An 18,902-nucleotide genomic window follows, 5' to 3' on the forward strand; every position below is an offset into this window, starting at 1 on the left:
CTTAATGGAAGTGGGAAATGGCACAGATGGGAACACTATATCCAGATCGGTTGAGGCCTCCAAGAGCTATAGTTTCTGCCTTCAAATAGGGTATCCAAGGCTTCTCCTTCCGATTCTTTCCTCTCGGCCATTGCCCCGCCCCGTCTTTGAGCCATTTTCATATGCAAGTTTCTTCTTTTCGTCGGCCTCTGTGTGCTTTTGTCGCCTTTGTCGTCAGTCGCCTGACAGTTGCAACTTTTTGACGCATGATTTGTTGAAAGGTTTTTTCTGTGGGAGGCACTAATGGAGTCCAGTCCCTCTAGGGCTTAGACCTCCTTTTGTCTCTCATTCGTTGATTCGTGGCTGCTTTTTTTTTGCGCTTGGCATTGACTCTCCCTCTCTCTCTCTCTCTCTCTCCCTGTCTCTCGTGGTGGCCCCAAAAAGAGAGAATTAGTTTCGTTCTTTGAATTCCATTCGATTTGTAAGTCCAAAAAGTACGTGTACGTGTATCTGTGTGTTCTGCCTGTCTGTGTGTGTGTGTGTGTGTTCTTGTGGAATTTCGTTTTTGTTCTCTGTCTCTTTGGAAGTGGGTCAACAATCTCATTGAGTCACGGCCCCAAAGGCAGCAGCAGCGGCGGCTCGTACGGACAGCAGTACTCATATTTCCCATTGTCATGTGGGGGCCAACAGCGGGTTAAAACTGAGAGTAGCGACTGGGGGATACCCTAAAAATACCCTAAATGACATTTAAAGGGGTATATTTTTAAGCGAAAGTAACTTGCTTGAAGGTGGAAGTAAAAAAAATATAGAAAAATATCTACAATTTTTTCAATATCCATAGATGCGATTTTAAGGATTTTTTGAGTCGATAGTTATTTTATTTTATTTTTTAAATTATTTAATTTTAATAATCTTTATTTAAATCTAACCATTTTTTTTTAGTCGATGGATATTTTATTTGTATTTTAAGAAATTATTGAAAGTATTTAATACTCAAATTAATATTTTTTTAAATATTTAAAGTATTTAAGACTGTAATCAATTTTCTTTTTGTTGGAGAAAATTATACAGAAGAAATTATGATGTTTTAAAAGAAAAAATAAAAAAAATGTGTGATCAAGGCAAAGAATTTGGAGAGGGATATTATTTGGTTCAATTATCTGTCCAGGTTTCTAGGTCAGAGGTCCTCTTAGATCAAATTAATATTAAAAAAAATAATTAAAGTATTTAATACTCAAATAAATACGATTCTAACGAATAGTTTATAGATTATAGCAATAAATGCCACAAAATAGAAGCTTATATTTTTTAAGTTCTAGATTATAGAAAGTTAGAAAAGAAGTCTTTTTACGGGCAAAAAATCCAGAAATTTATTCGTTTCTTAAGACAGGGAGGCACAAACCTCAGGGGAATCCATGTCCTGCCAAATGTGCCCTCCAATCCAGTCTGGGTCTCCCCTCCCTTGGGTGTGTCCCACCTCTAGGCAAACACAATATACCCTTCCCTTGAGCTCACACGTATTACAGGGCATTCCAAAAAAGTAAAAGGAAAGAAACCGAAGAAGAATTTAATAAACTTTATGATGACTACGAGAACTACGAATTATTTTCATTATTATTCTTGCGGTGGCACAAATGTTTGCGGGCCCCCGCAGGGGGGCGGCCATAAAAGGAGGAAGAGGCAGGCGACGACCGACCGACCGACCGCTGCGGCTGTTAACCTTGAGGTCTATGACTCAGTGGAAATGTGAAAATGTGGGTGTGGAAATGGGGAAAGGGACGGCAAGATGGGAGATGGGTCGTACTCCACATTGCACTGAAGGAAGGTCAATGGAGTGGAGTCTGGGGATTTGGGGTCTTGGGTCTCCCTTCACTTTTGGAAAGTACCAAAAAGACAGACAGAGAGACATAATTTATTTGCGAATCAAAGTCGTGAGTTTTCATAAATGAATTGTTGGCGACATGTACCCCCAGTCGGAGGGAAAAGAAAGCACAGCCCCACGGAGTCTCCTCCATGGCTCCATTCTAATGGACGACGTTTGGGTCACGGCTTGCCAAAAACAAATGACAAACTCTTGAAGGAGATTTATGGCCACGAATATCGAGGGGCAATGCAATTGCTTTCCTGCAGAGAAAAGCGGAAAATGCAATGACATTTGAATGTATCTTTGATGTGTTTTTGTGTCGTGCTCTGAGGTCTAAATCTTTTCTTTTCTCTTGCAGAATTTCTTCAGATTGAATCGCCTGAGAAAGTTGGGGCTGAGTGACAATGAAATTGGACGCCTGCCGCCGGATATACAAAATTTTGAAAATCTTGTCGAGCTCGATGTTTCACGCAATGGTAAGTGGCATGCAACAAGTGGGTAGGTCTGTTCCTGTGGGTTAGAGATGATTGATTGATTGACAGACGGAGGGAAACAGCCGCCACAGCAGCGGTAGAAATGTTTGGCTTTTGATATACAAATTGAGTGCCACATGCAACGGACAGATGCGGCAACAATGCACAGATAATTGTGTGTGCATCGTGCAACGGATGGATGGGACCCAGCAGGGGATTTGCACTCTTAATTAAAGTATCTCACGGCTAGCTCTCCCTCTCCCAGTGTGGCTTGGCAGTCATTTAATTTTTGTTTAATTGAGTGATGGGATTTCATGGCTTTTGCTGTCAAAAATTACCATAAATATTCATAGAACTCTCTCTTCCTCTCTCCCACGACTCTCTCTCTCTCTTTTATCTCGGTTCATTCCAATCAAAAATCAATATCAATCGAGCGACTAATTCAATCAAACATCCATTTATTTTTAATAAATTAAATCACAGGCGAAAAATTGAATTGTGCCGCGAATGGAATTGTTTTTAGATTATTTATGATTATTATACGGGCTAAAATGTGTGTGTGAAATGCCAACAAAATACTTTGTTTTATAAATATCTTAAATTATTTAATTGAATAAATCGCCTGCAGAAGCCACAGCAGTTTCACGTTTAATTGTGGCATTTATTGAATCAATCATAAATTATTTCGAGGTGTTTAATCCATTAGATGGCGTATTCGAGCTGCAAAGATACTTAGATACATTTAAGAAGTGTATTTGATGGGAAAATAAACTCTAAATGGTATTTAATGGCTGCAAAATGATTGGAATTCGTTGAGCAATGTATCTAAAGCAATGAAAAGTGCAAGTATCTATTAAATACGAGTATCTTTTGTTGGAAAATGCACGGGCATTGGTGTAATGTGTCTAGAGCACAAGTATCTGTGTCTGCAGAGTATCTTTGTGCCATTTGTTGGTATGAAATACAATATTCTTTGCATTTGCATGCAGAAATTTCCTTTTGGATGCATTTGCCCCAGACCAGAAAGATATGCCCCAACCTGCAGTTCAACAGAAAAGAACACAACGAAAAGGAAGTATCTCTTCCGCACCAGAAGGCCGCGTGCCCCGAACATCTGTGGGCATCGAGGTTCCAGGTTTCCGTCACAAAGTTTGATAACTTTTTTAATTTTAGTCATATTCGAATGCACTTGCACAGATACAGATGCACACCCCCCCCCACACACACACACTCAGATACTGGGGGGAATCGGAGAGATACGATTCTTTCATGGCATATGGATTTTTCTGCTTAGGCAAGCGTAAATCCGTAAACAGTAAACAGTAATTGGAGTCAAGTGCAGCGCCGGCAGCCACTACCCTGCCCCTGCCCCTGCCCCTGCCCCGCCGCCGCTGCTGCTGCGTTTTGTGTCAAAATGAATGAGAAAATAAACACATAAAACGGTAAGATATACAGAAAATATACAACAACCGCCGCCACTCTCCTACTGGCATTGCCATGGCAACAGCCACAGCGGCTATCGTACGATTCATCGTTCATTCATTCACGATACGGCAGTCGGACTGCACTTGCAGAAAAAACAGACCAAGAAGGGAGATATCTGTAAAGAAAGAAGGAGAAAGAGTATACTCCGAGTGCAGGAGAGCTAGCCCACTCTGGGAGAGCGGAAGAGAGAGAGAGTTAGAAAGAAAGTCTCACTGGAGAAATCAAGAGACAGAGAGAGAGAGAGTGCGCTCTCATCGAGTACATGAGAACCTACTCTTTGCTTCTAGACCACACTGGGAGAGAGAAAAAGATAAGGAAACGGAAGAAAGGCTCCCTTTCGACTTAAAGTCTCCCTAGGAGAGAGCTATCATTGAAGAGAGTCAGAGAAGGAGAGGCAATGCGATGAAAATCCAATCTAAAATGGTTTGCTGCTCAGCCACACTGGGAGAGGGTGCCTCCTAGCTGCGCAGAGTGAGAGAGAGAGGGAGAGATATGCCTTCTTCCGGTTCCCTCTGGGTGTATGGGGTCGCCGTTCCGGGGTTTCCCTTTCAGGTGGGGGAGGTTTCATTTGACCAAATATTGCATTACCTGCCGGCGGACATTCATTGGAGGTGGAGGCACTCATGAGTGCACTCATTACCCAAATTGGATCGAGCATTGCTTTGCCTTTGAGGGATGACGAGTTTGGCACCGCAACGCGACGCGACGCGGCATTCGGCATGCGGCATCGTGTTACACTGCTGATTGTGCAGTTTATGGCTTTATAGACGTGACCCACAAAATGACCAAGTGAATGGCCTGGCCTGTTGGCTGTTGGCTGGAAATATGAGCTGGATTTTCCTGCCTTCCAGAAGGTGAAAGGAGTCCGACGCCCACGTGAAAAAGTTTTGCGACTTTACGGCCTCCTATCGGCGTGATTAATGGCCGGCCAAAGAGCGGATAAGTCGATCGGGCAAATATTGAAAGAGATTTTCGTTTAATCTGTAGATACGTGTGTGGGTGGGGGTGGGGGATGGGGGGAGGGGACCTTTCACATTCAATTGCTGCCACACGCCGTCGCTCAAGTGCTCGAACTCGTTTTGCCGCCGCACAGGTGTGGGGCATGCCCCACCCCGCCCCCTCTCCGTGGCACACCTTTCTTTCATTGCCACATTTATTTCTTCTTTCGCAATTCTCAGCGCGCGCCCTGTCGATTCTATTTTCGCCTCAAATTAGCCTTCTCGATTTGTATTTCAGGGAGAGAAAGAGCCAAGCTGCCACAACAATAGATGGCCATGCCACACAGAGCCAAATGTCCGTGAGTCCCCGAGTCCCCGAGTCCGTGGTGTTGCTGCACTTGACAATAGAATTTGTTGCAGCAGCAGCTGGGAGCCGCTTTGTCACATCGAAACGCGACGACCGACTCTGTGGCTGCAATAACAATTCTCACAGAAACATGAAATTCCCATATCGCTCTATGTCGGTGGTGGGTGGTGGGTGTGGGTGTGGGTGTGGGGGTGTTGCTGTGTTTACATACATATACTTATACACGGCACTGTGTGTGCACAGCTGTGCTCGGAATAATAGCAGCGTTAACTGGCGGAAAAATAGTTAAGGCCTTGGCCAAAAACCAATTTTCCATTCAAAAAATGATTCCCATTTTTATAGACAGTTTGCTAGAAAAGTTTCTGTAGATTTGGAACACTTTTTAAGGGGTTTTTTTAAGGACAGGATACTTCTGAAATCATATTTATTTGGGTTTTAGGGAACCTTCTGAAGCTTTTTCTTCTGAGATATTCCACTGTTACCATTTTAAGGTGGATAAACCAGCATTAGAACCCCCTTTGGGACCTCTTTTTGTAACCAAGAAGGTTTAATTTTTATTTTATTTATTTTTATTTTATTTATTTATTTTTGTTTTATTTATTTATTTTTATTTTATTTTTTTTTTGTCACCATGAAAGTTTATTTAATGAAATTTCGTAGCATTTTGTGTCCAATTCAGATAAAATATGATCTTAAAAAGTTATCCACCTTCTCGACGGTTTCTTGGGACATAAGGCATAATAGATGTTCCAATAGTTAAATAAAATCCCCTCTTAGATGTTAATTTCGTTGCCATTGTGTCCCTTCGCTTATGGGGAATCTGTACAGCGAAATCTAACACGACTTTGACGCGAAATTCCATCGAATGCAAGAAACTAACATATTCCCTCGATAGAGACAAGTATTTTCGCATTTGCCCAAGAAATGCCATTCCTTATAGATCTATGTATGCCCTCTTAAGTGGGTCTTGGTGCTATCCGTGTGACCCCCGCTGTGTGTGGGTCTGTGCCCCTGTGCAGGTGTCATTGTTTGTCGTCGGCGACGGCTACAGCGACTCGCGAGTTGTGCACGTAAATCATTATGACAATTTCTGACCAGCTTACAAAACCCCAGAGCCAAAAGGGCGCTGCTGCTATATAAAATGCATTTTTTTTTTTGCTTCCCGCCGACTGCTGCTAATTGTTTGTTTATTTGCGTATTGCGTTTTCTATTTTCATTTCATTTTCATGTACATATGAAATGTAGTTGTAGTTTTTCCTGCTTTTCTTGCATGTACATTATTTTGATACCCTCTTGGAGAGAGGGGGGATGATGATTTTGACTAGAAAAGGTATTTTGGTGACCATTAAAGATACTCTTTATATAAAAGTGTTATTATCCATCAAGAACTGCATTTATTGACGGGTTTATTATTCCTACAGATATGGGGAATAGGGATATTCCTAGGCCAAATATGTCTCTCAATGCACTCTCAAGGGCAGCATCTTTTTATTCCCTCTTCTCTGTGTTTATATCATAAAATCCTGCTGGAAAGCTCTCCAAAAAAGCCTTCAGAAAAAACTGTAACATCAGTAGCAAAGGCAGCAGCAAAGGCAGCATCAGTTGAATTGCGTACTGAACCCTCCCCCCTTTGCGTTTGACGCTAAAAATAGAACAAAGCTTTTGACGACTGCTTCTGTGTGTCTTCGGAGGTCGCTTCTGCCTGTCTCCGAGGATCGTCATCGGCTTTCGCTTCTGTCTGTCTTTGCGGGTCGCCTTCGGGTAACGCTTCTGTCTGCCTTTGCGGGTCGCCTTCGGGTATCGCTTCTGTCTGCCTTTGTGGGTGGCCTTCGGGTAACGCTTCTGTCTGCCTGTCTCTCGTCGGATCTCGTCTTCGGCTTTCGTCTTCTAGCTGTCTGTCTGTGAGTATCGGCAATCGTCAATGGCTCTCGGCTGATCGCTTCTGATTGTTTTTTTGCACTCTAGTCTTTGCCGTCGCTGTCTTCCTCCTTTTCCCGCTAAGGGGCATATTTCTTGTCGAGACCCAATGATTTCTACGAACAGTAAATTTTTCTGCAACTGCCGTTTCGTTGTTTGTGGAAGAGTCAGTCGGCGGCGTGTCGTGTTTATTAAATAACAAATATTTCGTGTCACGAATATGTAGTATTTTTTTTAAGGCTACTGGCACTGCGTTTTGCTGGCAAAATTGCTGCCAAAATTCCGTTTTTGTGGTGGAATTTGTCGTCCCAATTGGAGTCACGGTGTGACGAGGCGTGAAGCGCAGCAGATACGAGAGGGAGAGAGGGCGGGGGAGACTCCCATAACATCAATAGTGGAAATAGTGTGATTTATTCAACTGGAATTTCATTTCCCTCTCTGGTGGAATCTCTCTCTCTCTCTCTCTCTCTCTCTATGATTCTCGCGACTTATTAGAGTGGAAAGTCGAGATATGGCGTTCGATTGTGGAATGTAATTATTTGCCATAATCAGCTTTTCCCAGCAATAGAAACGATGGGAACTATTTATGGAAGAGAGAGACCCCCCCTATACTATAAATAAAGCTGATTGGGACACAATCCCTTGCCCTGCCCTTGGGGGCACAAAAACAGAAAAAACCTCAATTAAATGCCATTTGAAAGTCATGCCCTTAGGCGACACTTCTCTCCCTTCAGCAGGAAATGTGTGTCATACGAGTAAATTTACTATAATGTTTCTTGATGCCTCAAATGGCTGCCTGCCGCTTCTTCAGATGTTGCTTGTGCCTCAAATGGTGGCTTGTTTGTTGCTGCTGCTGTGTTGCAATTGAGGCGTCAACTGGGTCAAAGTTAAAGTGCCATGCGCGGCGGCGCCTCCATTCAAGTGGCGTGCTCATTTTGTTGCCCCAAGTGCAGCACACACACACACACACTCGCAAATAAACCATAAGCCTCAAAAGACGAAGAAGAAGAAGAAGAACCTGGAGGCAAAGGAGGAATCAACAAGAACAAACTGGGCAAAAGAAAAATCAAAGCCCAAGCTTTTGTCGTGCCGTCCATTAGCGTCCATGACTTTGTAAGAACCAGAAATTGGCCAAAAAAAGAAACCAAAGTCCAACTGATGGGAACATTTCAATGTAGTTCTCTAAACGGATGGACAGACAGACGGACAGACAAACAAAAAGAATTGTATAATTAATAGAATTAAACAAAAACTAAATCAAAATGTCAGAAAAGAATCAGCGAAAACTGGCCAGAAATCATTGAACGGCGAAGAGCGCGTCCAATGATCTACAACTCTGGCAACCGATTGACGTCACTCCCTCCCCCTCAAAAAGGGGCGTGGGGGGGGGCGGCAATTAAAAACTACTCGGGGGCAGGCAACAGGCAGCACGGGGCATCCATCGGGTGGCTACTTCGACTGTAAAAACAACAAATCAAAAGTTGCCAGAGCGATTCGACATGGCAACCGAAAAGCAGCAAAACATGGCCAAAAATTATTCAATTGCCAAAAGAAAACAATGTTTTACTACAAGCAAACACAAACACGAATTTCAATTGAATTTTTATGCACAATGTATGCTACTTTCTTTTTTGGAAAAATGTATGAAAAATCCTAGAAACATTGAGTACTTTATAGTATTTTTATATTCGTAATATCTTTTATTCTTTGGTATGCAAAAATACTAGGAGAAAAACCCTACAAATCGGATCCCATTGAAGGTAGACTTTCCTCTGGAGATGATCTTCAATTTCTACGAAAAAACGAGCTATTTGTTAGAGAATCTTCACCTAATTCTAAAGATTAACGCTAGTAAATGGTGTAAAAGGCATCTGAAATCTTCGGTGTATGAAAATTATAAAGAATTTTCAATCAGAAAATAGAAAAGCATGGAAATATTCGTTTTCTTCTTAGGAAAATCATATTTTCTTTGAATGTTAAGCATTTTTGTTGTTGTTTAAAGTAAATCAAAAGCCATATTTTGACACATCATTCAATGGCCTGCAGCTTACAGCTGTTTTATTTTATTTTAATTTTACTAATTAAACGCAGTTTTTAAGTGCAGACACACACGTACACATGGAAAAGCTGTTGAAAAACTGCTGGAAAAACAGCTTTTCTGGTTAGCTAATATTTTGCGGCTAGAACCTGTTTTTTGTGGCAACAAGCCGCGCTCGCCAAATGTGGCACAGGTGTCCAAAGGTCGTGGTTAAGTGAAAAATGCTAAGGAAAATTGATTATGTCATGCAGGAAGCAAAGGACTTTGCCCTGACAGAGGCTTCAAAATGTCAATAGCAGACGTGTATCTGCCAGATACTCAGATACGCATCTGTGGATGGGGGGGGTGAGCCTAATGCGAATTAAATCCCAAGAAGGAAACGAGCTTTCAAATCAATTAAAAATCTTTTGCTAAACAGATGCGCTGCATCGTCTGAGTGGCACCTGTTGCTCCCCAGCAGCCAAGCGATAATCTTGCCACAATTAAGAGTCATTTCACTTATCACTCTTATTCCCACCCCTCTCTTGCCCCACCCCCCTCTTCCGGACACAAAAGACAGCGCGCGCCCGCAGCGTCGCTCGTTCTGTGACGGAAAGCCATTTTCCCTCTGTTGACGCTTAGGGATTTAGCAGCACTCTGTCGAGGAGAGCACTTTGCACAATGCCACGAGCCATAGCCACAGCCACAGCCACATCTGCAGCTGCAGCCATAAAATTGCATCCCAGACAGACGACAATGAGCGAGGACTCCACTCCTTTTCCCCCGGCAGCTTTCGCTGGCCTTTCTTTTCATCAGTTTGGGGGATGGATGGATGGATGGATGCGATGCAATAAGCGAAATGGCAATGTGCCATGAAGAGTGGAAGCAGCTCATAACGAGGTATAGAGGAGCCAGGAGCCAGGAGCCAGGAGCCTTCTATGCTGCTGCTGCACAGGCACTGGCAGGATTCAGGGCACAAATTGAAAAGCCCTGGCAAATGAAATATGCATTGCATATCCATCCTTCTCGACATCATCTTCATTAAGTGCAGTCTTCCTATTGAGACCCACCGATGACCCCAAAACCATCTCCTCCTCTTCCTGTCTGCCTGCCTGTCTGTCTTTCTTTCTGCCTCTCTTTCTGCCTGTCTCGCCTTCATATACTGACAAATCATTTCATTTTCCCTCGATTTTCAGGCATGCTCTTAAAATTGTTGTTCGTTCAATGACATTGAAAAGAATTTTCATATGTGGAAAATCCCCACTCACGTCTCCACAGCATTTCGTTCGTTGGTTTTTTTCTCTGTCGTTGCTGACGTTTCGCTTCGTTTATTAATATCTTATGTGCAGAAACAGAAAGGGTATATGGTTTTCGTGGGACTGTATGTAACAAGGGTGTCCGATCGGAAAACTTCTAAGGGAGAGGAGTGCGATTTCGAATGAAGCTGATGATGCGCCCATGACGTTGATTCGCTATATAAATTCCCCATAAGCGAGAGGACACATTCGTCTCAAATGACACGAAACAGGGACTATTTATCAAGAGTGTTTTGAGATTTGTTGTACGATATTCGAAATTGTTCAAAATTTTGTGCCTAACAAAATAGCAGCTTTATGAAAACCTAATACCTAAACCTAAAAATACTAGAATATACTAGGAATAATAGAAATTACTAAAAATACGTGAACTGTCAACGAAATACAAAAAATACTAAAAAAAGGTTAAAAATACTAAAAAATAAGAGAATCAGAAAACTAAATTCCATAGAAGGAATACTAGAAAATGCTAAAAATACTAAAAGTACCAGAAATACTAAAAGTACCACACAATGCTAAAAATACCAAACAATACTAAAATACCCAAAAATACTAAAAATACCAAAAAAAACACTATCAACACCAAACAATACTACAAATGCCAAAAATATATAAAATACAAAAATATCTAAAAATATCAAATATACTAAAAATATCAGAAATGCTAAATTGCATAAAAGGAATACTACAAAATACAAAAAATATGGGATACTGCCAAAATACTTAAAATACTAAAGATACAAAAATACCAGAAATACTAAAATATCAGAGATACTAGAAAATACCAGAAATTTTAAATGCCAGAAACACTACAAAAGAATACATACTGCAATGTACTAAAAATACTATCAATGAAAAACTAGGTACTCTTTGAAAGCTTCCAGAGATGAATATTAAAGATATGCTCTACAATTTTGCTTTATTACGTTTCAATCAAAATATATAGAAAATTCAGCCAGAAATTCAAGGAAATGCCTCATCGATTGTAATGTTCCATTTTTACATTCAGTTCTAAGATATTCCAAGATAAGGTACAGATATTTCCCTCCCTTAGAGGGTATCTTTCCAGTCGGTGCATCCTTTCTGATCCCTTATTCTGGTTATATATTGTGTCTCTGCTGGTTGTTCTTTCATCTATCATCAGATTTTCCTTCCGTCTGTTTCCCTTATTTCGATCGTTGTGTGATTTTGTAGCTTTCTCTGGGTTTTTTTTTGGGGAAATTTATAAACGCTATAAAAAAATCTGCCACATTGTTCCCGTTTTTCCTCCATTTCAGATGCTATTTACGGATCGTTGTTTCTCTTTTTACAGTCCGTGATAATATATGATGAAAATGATTAAATTGTATATTTGATGTCTCTTTGAAGATTGCCTCTGCCGCTGCCTCTGTGTGCCTCTGTGTGCCTCTGTGTTGCATAATTGCATAAATTGATTACGAATTTCCCCCCGGTTGCCCAGTTGGGTGCCGCCTGGTCGAGAGCATTTCCTCCAATTTCCCATAATTTCCCGTCTCTCTTAATGGGTTTCCCGAAAACGTTGGCCCAGTTTTCCCCCCACCATCTCTATCTTTGGGGCATGAAAGGTCAATGAATTGTTTGTCACCGTCGTCGTCGTCGTCGTCGTCGTCGTTCCATCTAATGACCGCCAACTGTGCGGCACATCTGAGCATCGAATCTCTATAGAGAGAGATAGAGAAATGTGGAGCAAGAGCAATTCCCCATATGTTTCTAATGGACACACCCCCCCCCCCCCCACCCCATACGTGTGATGTTGTGTGGGTGTAACTGTTTGTGGACGCCTTGCTGCGTCCATTTGTCTGCGGTCGACGGCGGGATCCCAAAGCGCGTGCTGAGTGTTTTGCCTGACGGATTGACTGATGTGTGGGGCTGCTGCTGTTTCTGATGCTCTTGACTCTCGTGGCCTCTCCCTCTTGCAGATCAAGGCTACAATGTTGCAAGAAGGCCTCTTTTGACAATTGCAAGATTGAAGAGCACAAACACTGGCAGAAAAATGGAGTGGAATTATTAGATTTGAAGGAAGATTATTGGTTAAAATACTATATTTATACTGAATATCTTTATAGAAGGGTTTCTGTAAAGAAAGAAAGGAAGAAACTCAAGATGTTTTCTTCATTTTGTGGTTAAATTCGGAACAAAAAAACTAAAAATATTTTATTGAATATTTTGTTCTTAGATGACAGATGATTCCATGGGCAATGGAAGGGGTATTTTTCAAGGAGTTTAAGCAGACATTAATTGATTGTAAAGTCTTTTAAGATCTGAAAATCTTCCTAAATCCATCATCTATCAATAATCCACCTTTTTACGACCGATTTTTAAATTCAGATGAGATTTTTGAACCATTAAAGGGGAAAAACTCTTATAAATCCATGTTCCCTCTTTCCCAGTGCGTCGTAGCAGGGAACTTAGGGAATCTGTACCAAAAACCAAAACCGAAACAGGGTGATAAACTCGTAAACTCTCTCTTTCCCATTGTGACTTAGCAGAGAACAGAAAACATCTTATTGATTGAAGATTTGTGAGGCACAGTTCTTTTTTGAAAATTTATTTTCTGTGTAAAATATCATAAATCATATAATCATAATCTGCATGTGCCACGATTTGAGAAGCTTTGTCTTTCGTTTGAGCAAAAGAATAAATCCAAATGTTCTTTGATTCAATGAAAGACATACAAGGCCTTGGAACAAGGTCTGGCACGAGAGCAAAATCCCGCAAAATGCAAGACAAATAAATGCAAAATCTAGTATATATATATTTTAATTAAAAGGCTGCTGTTTCTCAGCCCAGAAAACCCGTGTTTGACAGCAGTTTCTGATGATTCTGTTGCTGTTGCAGTTGCAAATGTCTTATCGGCGAGCTGCCACAAATGGCGACATTTTCAAACTGTCCGAATACATGAGTGGGCGTGGGAGGGGGAGTGGGAGGGGGGAGGTGACTCGCCACATCCGCCGTGGCCACGAAGGCCACAGGCATGTCCATTGTTTGATCCACACACACAGCCCCGGCCCCGGCCCCCATACTCCATGCTGTTTCCTGGCACCGCCACCTGCCACACTGCCACACAGCCACTGTGGCACATTGTGCCCCACGTGTCGTATTTGTTGTATTGAATGTGGACGCAAAGGGCATGGGTTGACCCCAGCCACCCAGTGGGTGGGTGGCAGCGTCGATTCTGGGTCACTTTAAACAGTGTTGTAAAGGATTGACACTCCACGTCGGACACGCCCCCATCTCCGTCCACCTGTCATACTTTTTGCCACTGTGCTGGCATTTTTTTATACGACCCTTTTGTGGGCGAGAGTGTGTGCAAAACACACATAGATACATACATACGCAACCCATAGATACACAGATACACAGCTACATTTACACGTGCCTCGTGGGGGTCCTTTGCGTGCGCATTTCCGCTTTGGCAGCTCGAAATTTATTCGATCAACAAGTTTCGTTTGTCATTTTACGCTTCGTCTCGCTCTATCGCCGCACAACAGCAAACAATAACAATAACAAAAGCCCCAAGACCCCAAAGAAAGAGAGGAAATAGAGGAAACCGAAGAGGGAAGAGGCGGCAGGATATGAAGGGGATATATATGGGGATGCAAAAGATATGAAAATTATGAAAAACCAGGAAGAAGAATGAACTTTAATGCAAAAAATGGTACCATAATATACCCTTTCTTAGAAATGAATCTATCTCTCTCTCACAATGTGGCTTAGCATAACGGCATAATGTGGAATAGTGGAAAATCTATGTATAATCCACGCATTAAAACCGATTTTATAGGCAATAACAAGGCCTCACTCTCACTCTGGCACTCTGTCACTCTGTCACTCGTGAAATATTTATAGAAGTTTTATTAATAAATTAATGCGCGGCCCTTAAAGCCAATTCATGCGTGAAATATTAACAAAGGGGCCGGGGGGAAGGCCATCAATAGCTACAGCTAAGAGGGAGGGAGAGAGAGAGAGGGAGGAAGAGATTTTGTGTAACCTGATAATTGAACGAACAGCAACCGAAACCATATGGAATGCCTCTAAATAAAAAAAAAAAAAACCTCTTATTTTGCTCCTTTTTGCAGACATACCCGACATTCCCGATGACATCAAGCATCTGCAGAGCCTCCAGGTGGCGGACTTCAGCTCGAACCCGATACCCAAACTGCCGTCGGGCTTCACACAGCTGAAGAACCTGACGATACTGGGCCTGAACGACATGTCGCTGACGACCTTGCCGGCGGACTTTGGCAGCCTCACGCAGCTCGAGTCGCTGGAGCTGCGCGAGAATCTGCTCAAGCATCTGCCGGAGACAATAAGCCAACTGACGAAGCTCAAACGCCTCGATCTGGGCGACAACGAAATCGAGGATCTGCCCCCATATCTGGGCTATCTGCCGGGTCTGCACGAGCTCTGGCTGGACCACAACCAGCTGCAGCGACTGCCCCCAGAGCTGGGGCTGCTGACGAAACTCACGTACCTCGATGTGTCCGAGAATCGGCTGGAGGAGCTGCCCAACGAGATCAGCGGTCTGGTGAGCCTCACGGACCTCGATCTGGCACAGAATCTGCTCGAGACACTGCCCGACGGCATAGCCAAACTGAGTCGTCTGACCATCCTCAAGCTGGACCAAAATCGATTGCAGCGATTGAACGATACCCTGGGGAAGTGAGTAGCAAGTAGCACCACCCCCCAAAGGACACTTCTCTAACCAATTCCTCTACGTTTCAGCTGCGACAATATGCAGGAGCTTATCCTGACAGAGAACTTCCTCTCGGAGCTGCCGGCCTCCATCGGGCGGATGACGAAGCTGAGCAATCTGAATGTGGATCGGAATGCCCTGGAGTATCTGCCGCTGGAGATCGGCCAGTGCGCCAATTTGGGTGTCCTCAGTTTGCGCGACAACAAGCTGAAGAGGCTGCCCCCAGAGCTGGGCAACTGCACGGTGCTGCATGTGCTGGATGTGAGCGGGAATCAGCTGCTGTATCTGCCCTACTCGCTGGTCAATCTGCAGCTGAAGGCTGTGTGGCTCTCGGAGAACCAGTCGCAGCCGCTGCTCACCTTCCAGCCGGACACGGACGCGGAGACGGGCGAGCAGGTGCTCTCCTGCTACCTGTTGCCCCAGCAGGAGTACCAGCCGATTACCCCAGGTGAGCACCAGGAATTTACCACCAAGTGGGCCGAAAGTCGACCATCTATGGAACGGTTTATGGGGGCTCTACGGGGCTTGTGCTGTGCGCTGTTTGCTCGCTTTGCTCGCTTTGGCCTCCGTTCTGCCACGGCACTGGAAAGCCCAATTTTGGCCAAGTTATGCGCCCTCCCAATCCTCTTATCTGCCTTTGACATAGATTCCACAAAACCCCATTGACGCGGCCACTGTGCCCCTATTCCCTAGCCCCTATCGTTGTGCAATATCTTCAATCTATGCTCGCATTTCCGCGATAAGATACGAACACTACCTGTGCTGCGCTGCACTCAGAGAAAAAGGTCAGAAATAGATCTTGAAACACTTTCGATATATCTTAAATAAAAAAAAAATAATAGTAAATCAAATAAAAAGAAAAGAGAAGGTACACAAAAAGGAAACGCGGAACAATAAAAAACATAAAAGAAAATATAAAGTTAACAAAATAAATAAATAAATAAATAAGAAAATGTATAAATAAAAATATAAATAAATAAATAAGAAAATGTATAAATAAAAATATAAATAAATGATAAACTAAATAATTTAAAAAAATTAAAAATAAATAAATAAATAATTAAATATAAATAATTAAAAATAAATAAATAATTTAAAATGACACATATGACATAAAAACTTTATAAATACAAATAGGTTTTCCACATAAAATCAGTTAAAAAAATGATAAATTAAAAAATAACTAAAATAAAATTAATTTTAAATTTATAAAAACATGAAATTAATCAAAAAATTAAATAAATTTAAAAAACCAACAATTCTTGTTGTATGCCAAAAGAAAATGTCCTTTAAACTCACTATCAGAGTAATTGATCAGCTAATTTTAAATTAAAAAATAAAAATCAGAATTTGAATTTGAATTCGGTTTGAATTTTAATAAGTTGAATTTCCTCCAAAAAAGCCATAACAAATTATTCAAAAGTGAGGAAATTATAAAATTGATATTCAGATTGAAAGTTCTCCAACTATTTTTTCTATTATCTGGAATATTTTAGATCATTAACTTGCACAGAGAATATTTCTCCAAGTGTACTCTTGTGTACTTTGAGCCGCAGAGAACGAGGGAGCAAAGTGAGCAAACATCGCAGACAAAAAGCAAAAACAGAACCAGAAACGAGCTGCTATCCAAAAGAGCTCTGTGTACAATGCCCGTTACCTTTCACTATCTCTCTCACTCTCTTTGGGGGGAACAAATTCCAAACTGGCAAAGATTTGGAAATTCAATTTGTTGGCCCTGTTATATATTATATTTTATAGTATGTGTCTTTTCCCCTGTGTACCTAAATATCTATTGTGATCTGTGCTTTGGCACCTTTTTCCTTAATTGTTTTCCTACTGATTTATTTTTGGATTTACTTTCTTTGCAATCTGCCACGTCACGCTCTGCACCACACGTCCTTCACTCCATCCAACCACCCACCTTCTTTCGCTCCCTATCTCTTTCTCTCTGTGTGTGTGTGTGCGTGTGTGTGTGTGTATCGATGATCCAAACAATCGAAAGACTATCCAGCCACGACGCTTTATAGATCAAGCGAAAAGTTCGATTCAATGGAATTCTTCAGTTATCAACAGAAAGGTTTGCTTTAAGTATTACCTCGTTGTTTTTGTGTGTGAAAAAAAAAAACGCTATCTATATAACTATCTATCTATCTATGTATCTGCATTTTGTACATATAACATGTGTCTTTATAATAGAGTTCCGACTCTACTTTAAAGACTCGCTTTCATAGCATGCCTCGGACCCAAAAACATTTGCATGTGATCTCTGCTTGGAATGTATATCGTATACCATAACCGATGAATAATTTAGATGATCTCAGCTTTAACAGCATTTTCATTCGACTTTGAACAAAATTCCATCCCAATGCCTTAGGAAAAATCATTTCAATCTTAGATTTAGATGATCTCCAAAGAAACAAGACTGTATACCATTATTTTTCCTTTCCCTTTCCCCCCTCTTCATTAACATCTCGTTTCTGTAACCCTTCCGAAAGCTCTCCTTAGATCATAGTTCTACCGAAAAAAAACTTGTCTCTGAAACGCATCTTGGCCTGGCCAGCATTGGGCCATTGTCATTGCTTGAAAACCAAAACAGAAACCGGTCTTTACTCTACTAACAAATGACGTCATGACAACTAGTTTTCTGTTTGTTGTTGTAGTAACAATCTCTGGGCCGGGCGTTGGCTGGGAAAATATTGAGAACAAATATCTAGAAAAAGGCACACGCACCCATCGAATATACTCGCATGCAGAGATGGATGGCAAAAGTGTGTGTCGATTTGTGTGTTTATGATTTGATTATGTTATTATAGTACTTTTCTGTTTATATTCCATTCATTCGCAAATGCCAGAATTTTCCACAGGCCCCCACTTGAGGAATGGCAAATGGGGCATTTCGGATTTGGATTTGGATTTGGTTATGGATCGCCTGCCACCCTGTTCGGTGCCCTCTGATTGAGCAGTTTTGGCTGTCGTGTCAGTGGCAGCATGCCAGATGATCAAAGCGGGCTCCACATGCCCCACATGCCCCACACAGACGATTTGTTTGTTGGCTGCAAGTGCCACAAAGATGCTGCTGTTGCGATCCATTTCCATTTATCTTCCAAGCTTCACAGACAACACCAAAAGTGTGTCTGTTGCAAAGAGTATCCCCCACCACCACCCCCCACCACCGAGCACTTGAGTGATGTCAACGATTGTGTGACGTCATGGCAGGGAGTGGCGTTTGGGGGAAGCGAATGTGGAACAAGATCGTCGGGCAATGTAATTAGAATTGGGTATGACGCTGCGTTGGTTAATATTATTAATCGCCTTGTGAGTGCTCTCTGAGTGTGTGTGTGTGTGCCACCAAAACTAACGGTTGATTAATGGCCTGTCACACGGGGGGGATTACAGTGGAACATGGCTTTGAGGTTAACGATGGAACGGCCCCTTGCCATAAAGTGTATCAAAAGTTATGAGTTTCTGGGGGGAGAACGATATCTAGCTTTCGTAGGAATGATAAAATATCGATTTATCGATTATTTATCGAAATTGGAATTTTATAAACAATCGTTTTATGCAGGAGACAATCTGCAGGTGATATACTAGGATGAAATCTGCGGGCTATAGACAGATACAGCGATATTTAATCTGAGATCGATATTAAAACCGATACTTATCCCGATTACGATAACAAAATGGTTTTTTAACCATATAGAATCGAGCTTAAAACCAATTTCGATAAGGAAATACTCTATTTCAATCAATAGCAAACGTATAATCGCTGTTTACCAAACATAAAAATCGATATATTTCGATAACACACGATAACACAGCCCAGAGCTAAGAT

General features: G+C 41.9%; 1 protein-coding gene across 29 annotated transcripts in view; it reads left to right on the forward strand.

Moving 5' to 3' along the window:
• Window positions 1–18,902, forward strand: part of scrib (scribble planar cell polarity protein) — a 69,667-nt gene that overhangs the window by 8,042 nt on the left and 42,723 nt on the right. For 18 of the 29 annotated variants that reach the window (XR_004468418.1, XM_015181676.2, XM_015181679.2 and 15 more), the window contains exons 3-6: window positions 2,202–2,319; window positions 14,454–15,036; window positions 15,100–15,518; window positions 17,073–17,147. Coding sequence is in view for 28 of the 29 variants with exons in the window: in XM_015181676.2 (XP_015037162.2) it covers window positions 2,202–2,319; window positions 14,454–15,036; window positions 15,100–15,518; window positions 17,073–17,147 (1,195 nt within the window). In the remaining variant the exon portion in view is untranslated. The remainder of the gene's footprint in view (window positions 1–2,201; window positions 2,320–14,453; window positions 15,037–15,099; window positions 15,519–17,072; window positions 17,148–18,902) is intronic. The other 11 variants (XM_015181667.2, XM_015181669.2, XM_015181686.2 and 8 more) reach the window with 1 other exon arrangement.

Source organism: Drosophila pseudoobscura, chromosome 2, assembly GCF_009870125.1.
Source record: "Drosophila pseudoobscura strain MV-25-SWS-2005 chromosome 2, UCI_Dpse_MV25, whole genome shotgun sequence".
Classification (NCBI taxonomy): Eukaryota; Metazoa; Arthropoda; class Insecta; order Diptera; family Drosophilidae; genus Drosophila; species Drosophila pseudoobscura.